Source organism: Protobothrops mucrosquamatus, unplaced genomic scaffold, assembly GCF_001527695.2.
Source record: "Protobothrops mucrosquamatus isolate PMUCROS unplaced genomic scaffold, P.Mucros_1.0 scaffold_50, whole genome shotgun sequence".
Classification (NCBI taxonomy): Eukaryota; Metazoa; Chordata; class Lepidosauria; order Squamata; family Viperidae; genus Protobothrops; species Protobothrops mucrosquamatus.
Genome location: NW_015386126.1, coordinates 266,065 through 278,756, shown reverse-complemented (window position 1 = coordinate 278,756; position 12,692 = coordinate 266,065). Strand labels below are relative to the sequence as shown.

General features: G+C 33.1%; 1 protein-coding gene across 1 annotated transcript in view; it reads right to left on the bottom strand.

Moving 5' to 3' along the window:
- Positions 1 to 12,692, bottom strand: part of KIAA1109 (KIAA1109 ortholog) — a gene marked incomplete at its 5' end in the record, with an annotated part of 73,074 nt that overhangs the window by 59,278 nt on the left and 1,104 nt on the right. Inside the window, 11 exon segments of the mRNA XM_029283224.1 lie at positions 866 to 1,085; positions 1,414 to 1,553; positions 4,355 to 4,595; positions 5,581 to 5,733; positions 6,152 to 6,302; positions 7,249 to 7,400; positions 7,689 to 7,900; positions 7,990 to 8,187; positions 9,738 to 9,940; positions 10,245 to 10,372; positions 11,193 to 11,336. Coding sequence (XP_029139057.1) covers positions 866 to 1,085; positions 1,414 to 1,553; positions 4,355 to 4,595; positions 5,581 to 5,733; positions 6,152 to 6,302; positions 7,249 to 7,400; positions 7,689 to 7,900; positions 7,990 to 8,187; positions 9,738 to 9,940; positions 10,245 to 10,372; positions 11,193 to 11,336 — 1,942 coding nt within the window.

Below are 12,692 nucleotides of genomic sequence, written 5' to 3'. Positions count from 1 at the left end.
CGGACCTGACCTAGGGAGGATTTTATATGGGGTTTATTTTTTAGCAATTTGACAGAGACACAACTTTAAAATTTGATTTAATTCGGTTTTATTGGGGGGGGAATGTATTTATGTTTTGTTTTAAATATGTTGTGCGCCGCCCTGAGTCCCGTCGGGAGAAGGGCGGCATATAAATTAAATAAAATAAATAAATAAATAAATAAGAATGCAATAGAATTTTATCTTCTACAAAACTGTCTACAAATTCTTCTACCTATTCACTAGGTCAACCCCTTTCTTCAAATTATCGGTAATCAGTGTAGTGAAATGTTTAATATGTTAGACGAGGGACATGAAAGTTCAAGTCCACCTTCAGCCATGGAAGGTCAATGATTTGTCTGATTCAATCACACTTTCTCAACCTAACAATTTAATAGGCTTGTTATTGTTGTGGGGATAAATCGGGAGAAGGGAAAACTACATAGTCTACTTTAAACCCTTGAAAAAGAGGGAGGATATAGCTTAAATAAATAAATAAGAGACAAGACAGCAGATAAACATCTAAAGAACAGATCAAGAAGAGATATCTTACACTGACACAAGAATAAATTACACTTTATTGAAAAATTATTCCAAATGTAATATGGATCTCCCTCTCTCTTTTAGTAACAGTGTTTGTACCAGCTGATTTATTGCCACTTTAATCAAATTTACTTGCAGAGAAGTGGCTACGCAGTTTATATCTGAACATGTACCCTGATGAAAAGAAAATTACTATAGTATCTGGAGAACTCTAAGTAATACTGAAAACAATGAATAGTGTGAAATTAAGCCATCATTCATTGCTTTCATCAATAAAATATAATAGCAATAAAATTATTTCTACCTGTTCTTGTTAAAGAGCTACTTTTGGGGACGTTGGTACTTCTTTGAGGAGTCCCTTCCAAAAGATTATGTAGGCTAGGAAAACTTCCAGTCAAATAGCTAAGTAAACTCTCTTTTCTTGGGCTTTCTTTAACAAGTTGCCCAGAACGACCAACATGCACTGGTGAGTCTGTAGCTGTATCTCCACTAGTATAGCTCAGAGAATGATATGGATGGATACCCTGAAAAGCAAATATATACAGAATGTTAATAAGATCACAAGAAACCAACGCCAATATATATCCATTGCTAATTCCCACTAAATTTAATCTGTTTTCTGCCCAGATTTCTTCACAGTATAAGAAACCTGTGGCGATCACCAGAACTTAACCTAAATAAAACTCTAGCTGGAGGCAAAGTGGTAAATATATTATTATTTGTTCATATTTTAATTATGAGTACTAAGATCTAGATATAAAATTATACACGTGGGTATTTTTTCTTCAACAAAAAAGTATGTTACATATATAATATAAAATTTCATACTGATGAGGAATAAAACAGATTTACCTTTATTTTAAGGCCAGAATCACTATGAGTATGAGTCTTTGATAATTTCCTCATAATCTCAGCACCAGTTACAGGCCCAGCAGGAGGTGGGGGGCGTGTACCACTTCCTTCCAGAAGCATCGTATGTTCACTGACAGTAGCTAAAACATTCAGCAAATGGAGAAATTAACAAGAGGATAAATCTAGCCAAGACAATTAGTTACTAAAATAGATATTACTTAGCTGCCTACAAATTCTTATTAATATTGGGTATACAAAATTCAGGAAAAATACTGAAATTTGAATCATCTCATTCAGTGTCTCTTAGGTACAATTGTAATAAATATATTGGACTCTTTTTACAAGTACTTTTGATTAAACAACTTCCCTGCCAATTTACATTAATCATACAGATAGTCTTCGACTTATGATCACAATGGAGCCCAACATTTTCTTGGCTAAGCAAGGCAGCTGTTAAGTGAATTTTGTCCCATTTTATATCCCTTTTCAATAGTTAAGCGAATTAATGCAGTTGTTAAGTGAGTCGTACGGTTGTTAATTGAATTCAACCTCCCCCATTGAAGTTAAACTAATGATTGTAAATCAAGGACTACCTGTACTTTAGAAGAACTTTACAAAAGTTTTTATTAGAGTGCATACATTATATTGCAGGGGTCCCGAACCTCCAGGCTGCAGCACACTACTGGGCCTTGAGCCATTCAGAAACAGGCCACGGAAGTGGCAAGAGTGCGTGCGCCTGCATCTTCATTTGCACAAACAGCGGGCAAGCGTGTGCACACCATTTATGCGAGCGGCGTGCGTGTCCACCGTTTGCACAAATGGAGCTGCCCATACTCACTTGCCCGTCGCTCGCACGGACCCATCCCTTCTCTCCCTCCCCCCATGAGTCTGCAAAGCTGGAAAGGTTGGGGAACTCTGTTATATTGTATATGTAATTTTTTCAAAACTTCCAAGGATTTTTTTATATCTGTTTATTTTCCAGAATAATTAAAATGTAATTGAACACAATTAAGAAGTTACTTCAATGTATTTGTTCCTGTTTTTTTTATTAAGGTGCTTTGACAGTTATGATGTTATCTCTTTGTGGACAACCAGCTCAGATTTGGGCATTCCACAGCTACACTTAATAGGTAGCTATGGCTGGAATTCCAGCTGCCCAGTTCCACTCAATGCACCAGCTATGGGCCAACCTGGAATAGGAGGATGTTGCAATGGGAACTCATAGCCTTAATACCACCCTTTAAGATACTAAATTCTACATGGAGAACATACTTCTGACATGAACTCCTGAGTTGTCCCAACTTAATGCCATCCAAGGAGAAATTAATATCCCCAGGGACTATAAGCCTTATGTTTTTTTGTACCAGCCTGGCAATAGAATCTGGGAGTTGTGGCATAGATGTTGCTACATAACAGGGAGACTAGTATTTGCTAACCACCAAGATATACAGATGATTGGAACACACATATATGCAGCTGTTTATTGTGGAAATTTATAAATTCAGATTGTAAAACAGGCTGTGTAACATATTACTAGGTATAATTACTGCTACTTATACAAGATAAGCCAGATAAGCAATTGTGGAGGAATCCACAGGCTATAAGAGAAACAGCAGGTGCAGAAGAAACATAGATAATCCTCGACTTATGACCAGAATTGGGGAAATTTCCATCTTAAGTCATTGCAGTTGTAATTTGACTTGGATTTTACAACAATTTCTACAGCGGTCGTTAAGCAAATCACTGAATCCAGCTCCCCCAATAGGCATTTTTTGCTGGAAATCAGCAAAACAAAAAAATGCAAATCACAAGAACATGACTGCAGGACACTGCAACTAACTGTAAATGTGAGTTGGTGTCTGAATTATGATTACATGACTGTGGGGTTGGTGTGATAGTCCTGAGTGTGAATATAGGTCACAGTCACTGTTTTTGACACCCTTGTAATTTCAATGACTTACAACCATTTCAAGAAATGGTCATAAATCGAGGACTACCTGTATGAAAAGTCTCAGAGAGGAAGGAAAATATTATATAAAAACTCAGACTCACTCTCCCCCCCCAACTCCCTGGGCAATAAAAATATGGACTTGCAAAATTTTATTCTTATAGCCTATCTCAAAAAAATATAATTCTAGGCTTCCTGTGGAGTCTGTTTCCTAACCTGATCAACCTTGAAAGGCAGTCACCAATAGTGTCTGAACAAGGTAAAATCAGTTGCTTTAAACACATAAACACAAAAAGAAATACAAATTCATAAGTGCAAATACTCTTTCTTCACAAGACAACATAAATGGTTATTGCAGATTTGGTTTTTGAATATATAAATTACAATTCCCCTTAAAATGCCCATTCAGTACAGGTTTTTGCTTAAGACAGCTATCTTTAACTCAGTGATGGGTCAGGATTACACCTCAATATCTATTAGCTATGCATTAATTTGAGGAAATCAACTACCAGCTGCTATGTATAGATAAGGAAGGAACAGCAAGAAACAGCAATATTTGAATAATGTAATTCAATAATCTCAACAAAACAGTAAGTAATAAAACTGAAGTGGTATTTTTGAAGTTGTTCTATTTATAACATTTTCCCAGCCTCCCTCCCACGTTTTAATGATTATCATGATTATGAATTTTAAAATTATATTGCTTATGCTATTGTAATTACCTATATTTTTCCATGTGAATTAGCTTAGAATATCACAAAATTTTACAGATGCATTCCATAATTAAAAAAGAGCACTTGGAAGAAAAAATTATTATTTATTTAACAAGGTTAAATAATTTTTAAAACATTTTTCTTTCCAAGTACGTGTTAAAGAGGAAAGAATACCATATGTGGATGGAATTCAAAATAAACTGATCTTAAGAATATGCAGAGGGAGAAAGGGAGGAAAGGGGGATGAGAAAGAGAAAGTATGTGAAAATGAATATAATACCTGCATCAAACTCAAATTCTGCTCCATCAGCACTTGTGTCACTTTGAAGTCCTCCCACATTGTCCAAACCAAAGCCATTCTCTTGCTCCTGATGTACAGTTGACTGGAGTTTTATTGGCTGAGTTGGTCTGTGTAAACTTACCCCTTTGAAGGCTGGGGTCACCACAATGAACTTCATCCACTGCCTTGCTAATGCAATGAGACCTTTTTTTAATGTCACCAGAGCAGGAAGGCCATCACTCTAGAATACAAACACATATCCAGGACATTCTAAAATCCAGACTCCAAAAGGCAACCCCTTACATATCATCACATGCAAATTTGCTTGCAAATAAGTTCATCCAAGTTTTCTTATTCACTCCTACAATTTAGATTCTGGATATTTTATATGTTCAAGTTATTTAATAAAGGATAAGTCCTTTCCCTTTTTTTCTTTTTAGTTGTTGCCTATTTTTTGCTCTATTTTTATCTTCTCTCTCTCTCTCTCTCTCTCTCTCTCTCTCTCTCTCTCTCTCTCTCTCTCTCTCTCTCTTTGTTAACATGTATAAAAAATAAGTATAAATTACTGGAAATCTTAGCATTAAGTAATCACCTTAAGATAGAAACCTTTATTGTGCAACAAATATTTTGATATACTTTGCAGCTGTTAATGTTCTTGGATGTAATAGCTAATCTTGTGCTTATTAATATCAACATTTTAAATCACAATAAAAAGTGATAAAACTTAGACTATTAAAAAGAAAAAAGAAAACATTAGAATGTTTATGTAGTGTTGACTATATTAGAGTGTAGTAAACACTACATAAATACCACTATATCGAAATAATATATACATATTTCTTATAACAATAAAATAAAACAAATTTAAAACATTTGGTTGATCAGAAACACAATAAAATACTCATTTTTGTGTTTATAATAAAATAAGATATTTTTACATATGTACGGGTTTTCTGAACTTATTAACAATGCTTCTTTGTTAAGTCTCTATTCTGTTTTGTTTCTTTTGTTTCTGCTTTTCTTTGGATGCTGCCAGTGTTTGTTATTAGGAATAAGCATTATTATTATTGTTGTTAAATAGCCAGATATGTCACAAGAGTTTTATACAAATTTTAATAGAAATTGCAATTAGTAAAGAATATTTTATAAATATATAACACAGTACAAAAGAGCTCTCCTATTTTAGTATTTTTTTAATCAGACCATGTTCTTAAACATTAACTTACCATGGTTGCTTCCTCAATGATGGAAAAAGTTGCTTGATGAAGATAATGATGAAGTATATTGCATAACAGACAGGAAGGATTTTCTTGTAGATAACGAGATAATCTTGTGAGCTTGTTGTACTTGCTTCTCAAAGGAAAGTGAACACTTTTATTCTGAATATATAAAAGCAATTAGTTGTATCATTCAATATTATTTCACAATCTAATATTTCAGCTAATATACACACATGCTAACAGTCTATTTTTACTGAAAAACTAAATGCAGATTTAGAACTTTATTAATTTTTATGATCACCCTTTCATAATATTATATTGTTATGGTGTGTGGCTTTCAAAACTAAAGATTAAGAAATGGGGTTTAAGGGGAACAACAGTCTGTGTCTTATAAAGATAACAATGTATTTCACAGAGATATTATATCTTTTGCTTGCTAAATCGTTTTTTTTAATCTTTTCCAACCTGGCTGCTGGTCACCTTCTCGTTCTCTTCATTTTTCCCAGTATCGTACACATCTCAAGAGAGTTAGGTCTTTGCATAATATATCCAAACTCTTTATCTTAATAATACTTACTTCTAAGGCTTCTGTCATTATACATCCCATGACAGCACAAACACGCAAGGTTCCCTCTGTTTCTAATTTGTTTAAAGAAGACTTTACTTGATCAATAGGAACAAGCCAAGCACCAATGGCTGGAGTTGCAGTACTCAGAAGATTCAGTTGCCTACAATATTAGAAAAAAAATTAATTATAAAACAGTTGAATATGCAAGGGAAATTGAACATCAGTTACATAATTTTGTACATATTCTTTAATATCCATAGTAATCTATAACTGTACAAGGAATTCATTTAAATATCATGGGATCCTTCTTCCTCTCTGAGCTTGGTTGCTTTCTTGCAGACGTTTCATTACAAAACTAGGTAAAATCATCAGTCAACAATTTGTGTACCTTCATAGAAATATTAATCACCATAACAATTTTCAATTTTCATTTGTACATACAGGATAGCAAATGTAGGGTTAGGTAACTCAGTATGTATAAATGCCAATATTTCTATTATGTCCATTGCAATCAAAGACAAAACTGAGACTAAAAGAGTTTGGAGTAAAAATATTTAAAAATAGTAAAAAAGTAAAACTATCACAATTCGCATGGTTATACACAAGGTTAATTTCAATTACAGAGACATATTAATAATGAGGTCTTAGGGAAAATAGCACACTCCACACTTTGGAATAAAAAGTTACCACTCTGAATCATTCAAGTATTTAAAAGCAACAATATCTGAATTTTTATCCTAACCATAACAAACACAAAAAAGATTGCACTTTTTAAAGAATTTTAAAAATTTAAAACTATATCTACTAACATGAGTATTCCAATTTGTAATTTTAGCCTACTTTTGTTCTTATTCAGCAACAAATTCTAAAAATGTGTCTGTTTAGTTACATAAAATATATTTTAGGTAGAAATGCCTAATGCACATTCTCAAAAAATGTTGATATCTACTATAAATTAAAAATACACAATGAACCCCATAAATTATTTTTTTATGAATTTATATCTGCAGTCCATGTAGATTTTAGATGCTTTATACATCAGGCAATAAATATGTACTACAGTCCATTACCAAAGTTCAAATAATGTGAAACAGAATCCAACACACCTTGAAAATATATGGGCAGGTGAACGAACATTTGTTGGAGCTGCAAAACTGAACCAGATTTCTTTCATTGTCAGTTTCATGCTACAAGAATCAGGTGGGGGAGGCCTTAAAGGATGGTCCTTTTTTAGTTCATCAGATTCAACCCCTTCATCCTAAACAGCAGAAATAAAGATCAAATGGCGCAATATTAGTCCATAGTGGACAGTTTAAGGTTTCTTAAATTTCTTTTTAAGATGTAAGCTGATTGTGTCACCTGCAAAAATAAAAAGGAATAAGACTTTTTCTTATCAAAATATGAACATGCACACAAATTACATATTTTCCCAGAGAAGTGAATCAAATTGAAAAGCAGCTTAATTTAGCAAATAGGAAAATATTTTTACTATCTACAGAAGTAACAGCTAGCATGGTTCAAAGACTATTTTAAAAATGTGTCTTACCTGCTCATCTGAAACTGAATTTGAACGAGTATCAGAACCACCACTAATGCCATCACGGTGGAGAATTTCTTCAGACACATCAGTATTGTAACCACTGCCAGTTGGAGAATCTGAAGAATTATTGGATGCAAGAAATCCTCCTTTGTTGGTAGCTACAGATTTACTTATATTCCCAAATGCATTATATAATACAGCACCACATTGCCTACCACCTGTCGATATACAAACATAGAAAATATCAGGTTCTTTACAGTGTTTACAGCGTTATCACATATTTAAAAAATGTTGAAAGGTCAGTTACCTTTTATTGTCAGATTTTCAATTCCACATTCAAACATTATCCAGCCCCATTTTTCTTGGCTAGGCCCAATTCGTGTTACATCTTGAACTACTTGATGATCAGTTTCATCTACAAAAGAAAAATCATCCAACTCTTCCAAAGTGAAAAGAACTTTTGATTTTTCAAATGGAATGGCTGTTATGGCACAGATTCCCATATCTGCAATATAAAAATAAGAGAATTTCATTGGAAAGTTTAAAAAAAATTAAAAAACACAATGCAGTGGACTTTCTAGAAACAATCTTTTTCCTACAGCAGAATATGTAATCTGGAATGGGTATTTCTATTCCGTTTGCTCTGGAGCTAAAGCAAGAATGGTTCTAATATTACTTCTCATAAGTTGAAATACTTCCCTTCCAAGTTCTGGAAAGACAAGCCAAAAACATTCTCAAAAAAAAAAAAACTTGGATTTTTTTTTTCTCTCTTGCCAACCATCAGCTGATTTTGCTGCCAAAGCTGGTTCTTTGGCAATGTTGCTCCCAGGATTTGAATGGGAACACTTAGCAATGACCCAAGATGGCTTTGGGTAGCTATGGATCCACCTGGGCAGAGGTGTCTTGAAAATTTCAGTTCCCCTGGAAGTGGTCTTCCTCTCGGCAGTTCATTTTTTTAAGTATGCCTGGGTTTTAACTTCAATTTTCTGTTTTATTCTGCTTTTTATCTTTAAAAGTTCACCAGTTGATTGAATGCTGATTTATTTAACTTTTTTTTTCTCTTTCCCTTTGATTTATGTCGTTGTTTTGAATAAGTTTCGCTTTCCCATAAGGAAACACGCTGTGTTCTCTGATAGGGAAAGTGCTTTCATTTCATTTATATTAATATTGAACTCTCACCATAGGATCTTTGCATTTTTTTTAATTAGCAAAATATGTGAAGTTCTTTTTTTATTTCTCTTTTAATCTTGGATCGAAATATCCAGAAAATGTCTTTGCCTTTGCCTAAGCTACACAGAGTAATTAATAATGCATCAAATTATAGCAAGCAAGAATGGCTGGTTTGTGGAAAGAGGCATTTTGGTAACACATGATTCTTAGTTGAAAGTTTTTTTTAAAGTTTGATGAATTGATAATGGCTGTAGAAAATATTCAGATGCATGTAACTTTGGATAAATTAGATTCACAAAAGGAATGTGATTTGAAAATTACAGGCTCATTGGAAAGAGATATGGAACTAACTGAGCTAGCTGCATACACTTCTCTGAAGTTCAAGCTTGCACTCTTACAATAGCAGAAGCCTGAGTAAAAGGAGAAGTGACAATTGTGGATATTTGATCCAGGACAGATTACTCTTAACTCTTGGGATGAGACTTAAGAGTAATTGGGATAGATAATTTTCTACAAGTTGATTATAATAACAGTTTAATAACAGGGTTTTGAAACTTTAACTTTGCCTTTTTTATTATTGTTTTTCCTGTTAATTATTTTGTCATTAATATAGTATAAAGATGACAGGTCAATAATCTGTAAATAGATTTTTTAGTTTAAAAATTTGGAGAGCCTGTTTCACAAGGAAATCAATGTTTTAGTAATTTATTAATCAGTATTCAACTGGGGAAATAATATGAGTTGGGCCTTTTTTTTCCTTTAATGCACTTTTTTTGAATGTCTTGTATTTTTTGGGGTTAGGATTAAGAAATCCTTGCAATATTCTAGTCTTAATAAGATTTTTGTAGTGAAGCACTGCCAAATTAGCATTACAAAAAGGCTTACCTGAAGTATCTAAGCCTCTGAGTTGCCCATGAATACGATGAATATTAAGTTTAGCTGCAATTTCTTTTCCTTTTTCTATTCCAGCATTTGATCGCAGAGAGCCAGAGGATTGGGGCTGCATTTTATTGGAATGGACATACTTCTCAAAAGTTACAGAACCTCTCCCAGTTTCTGCACTATTTATATTCTCTTCAACCAGACCTCTTTTAATTAAAAAAAATAAAGAGATATTTGAGACATTTCAGAAAATGCAGTTTCTTTTATTAGTAATTTAAATTAAATACTTTTGTTTGCTAACAAAAATATTTTTATTAATACATATGCATAACTGAAGCCATTTGTTACTCATTTACATTATAAATCTGCCCCATATCATTTAACAAAAGGATAGAAAAACTGTATTATATAGATCAAATCTGGATTACAGGGACCCTATGGAGATGAAAAAGAGTTCTGAAGCAATGATTTTGTCACAATCTATTAATTTTTTTTTTAAAAATGCCTTACCTGTTCATACGGAATTGTGTAGCAATCCTGTCAAAGCACAAAGCCACTAAAGAAACATGAGTTACATTTTTGGTTGTGGCTGTCCCCGATGATTCTTCTATTGATGCTTGAAGTAAACATAAATTTACCTAGAAAAGTTATCCCACAGATTTAAGAAGAGACATTCAAATCAGTGTTTTTATTCCACTCAACAAATGTTTTTTAAAATTTCATGGAAGTGTGAGCACTGCTTTATCTAAAGAGATATCAACATTCATGTTGCACATTTTGCCATTGAATTATGATAATTGATATATTATGGGAGATTGGTTATTATTGAAAGTACAACTAGTATATGAAAAAACATCCTCAACATTCTTTGTATTCAATAATGCTCAGCTATAAAATTCTTTTTTACACTGTTGCATGTGTACCAGACTCAATCATATTTTCTTTATTTAGTTATAAGTATCTTGAACCATTGTAAGTACTATTTTGGATAGTAGTGCCTTGATGTATTAATCACTTTCCTGAGTAAATATAGTCCTGGGAAGAAATGTACCTATATTTGCAATTGGCTAAATGAACCAGTGTCCTTAGTTATTGGTCCAACTAATACATTATGTGGTATTTCATCTTGAAGTTTTGTAGATAATGAAGGAATCCATACTGAGGTTGACTATCATCTTCCCACTGGCCAGTTTTTACATTGGCACAGCTAGTACAATTACAATGGCTTCAAACAATTTCATACCTATACTTCTCTTCAACATATTAATGTTCTTTTCTTAGGATCCAGACTAAGTAGTCAACTTTTTAAATAGTGAAGGTGTCAGAAACCTGGATCCTTCACCCAGCCCAAATCTGCACAAAATGATATTTTGATTCTTCCAACCTGTTTATATTCAAGACAATTCTTGCTAAGCTCTACTGCATTTTTCAAGGCTACTCGGTCAAACAGTTAATTACCTTAGGTACTGTAACATTGGCTTGTAGGCCTTTAATAGTCACTTTATCTTGTTTAAGAGAAACATTGGCTTGTGTCTTCACTTGAGTTGTTCCAGTAGCCGGGGTTTCAATTTTTGTTCCTCTCACATCCTGTTTAGAAGATAGCTTTAAAACAAAAGAACAGTGGTACACATTACAATTAAGATTTAAAGGAGATTTGTTCAACTGTTTTGGATCAAGTGTGATATTGGCGTAGGACTGACATGTCTTGTTCCCAAAAATAGGTGAAGGAACAGTAACATCTAAAAGGACTTTAATATAATTTAAAGTTACAGTGCTACTACTTCAGATTGGCATCATTTCTTTTCTTCTACCCTTTCATCTGATAGCAATAGAAATAAGCACCTCCACATATGCTCAAAATTCAAAAAAATCTTAATTCTTTTAGACAATAGAATATTTTAAATATAATTCCATAAATCTTCCATTTTGTTTCATATTCTCCCTACCCTTTTTCTCTCTGGAACCCACGTTATTTTGCCTCTTTCTCCATTTTGGCATTTAAGTTTTTTTGTTTTTGCTAATAGGAGAGAGAATGATGAGAACAGAATTTCCAATCAAATAATTCAGTGACAGGAACTGAAGTTCAAAAATATAACAGAAAAATATTTTTCTCTACTTGTGTAAAGAATTGAGACAAGATAATATTCTCCAGTCCTGGTTTTTATATAGCCAGTTGGTGGAGAGATGGCGTATAGATCAAAAGTCAGGCTTGGCATTGGAAGATGTGAACTTGATAAAACAGATTAAAGATCAAAGCAGAGCTCATATTAGGAGAATATATAGTATTTTGATAGAGCTTGATTCGGAAGCAGAATTAGTTAAAGATTGTATGATTAAATGGGCTCAAAATATTCAAAAGTCAATTATGTTAGAAACATGGGAAATAATTTGGGTAAGAAATGTCAAGTTCACTTAAGCACAGAATTTAAGGGAAAATTTTTATAAAATGTTTTACAGATGGCATTTGGACCCTCAAAAACTGTCTTGCATGTATCCGAATTTGCAACCAAAATGTTGGAGATGTGGTAATTTGGATGCAACTTATTATCATATTTGGTGGACATGTAGGGATGTTAAAGCTTTTTGGATTAAGATTTGGTGGAATCTTCAACAGATTTTTAAGAAGAAGATAAAATTTACACCGCAATTATTTTTATTGGGCATTATGGACAATCTGGATTCAAAAGAAGTGAATTTGATGTTGTATTGTATAACAGCAGCAAGGACATTGATTGCTCAAAATTGGAAAAAGGAGACGCTACCGAATATGGATGATTGGAGACAGAAAGTTTCATACTTTGCAGAAATGGCAAAAATATCCGCATACCTGAAGGATCAATATCAAGAGAAATTTATTTTGGTATGGAGAAGATGGATAGATTATATTCAGAGAAAATATGAAATGAACAATTATCATATAGCTTTTGAATAATTATTGTTACTTATAAATATTTCTAT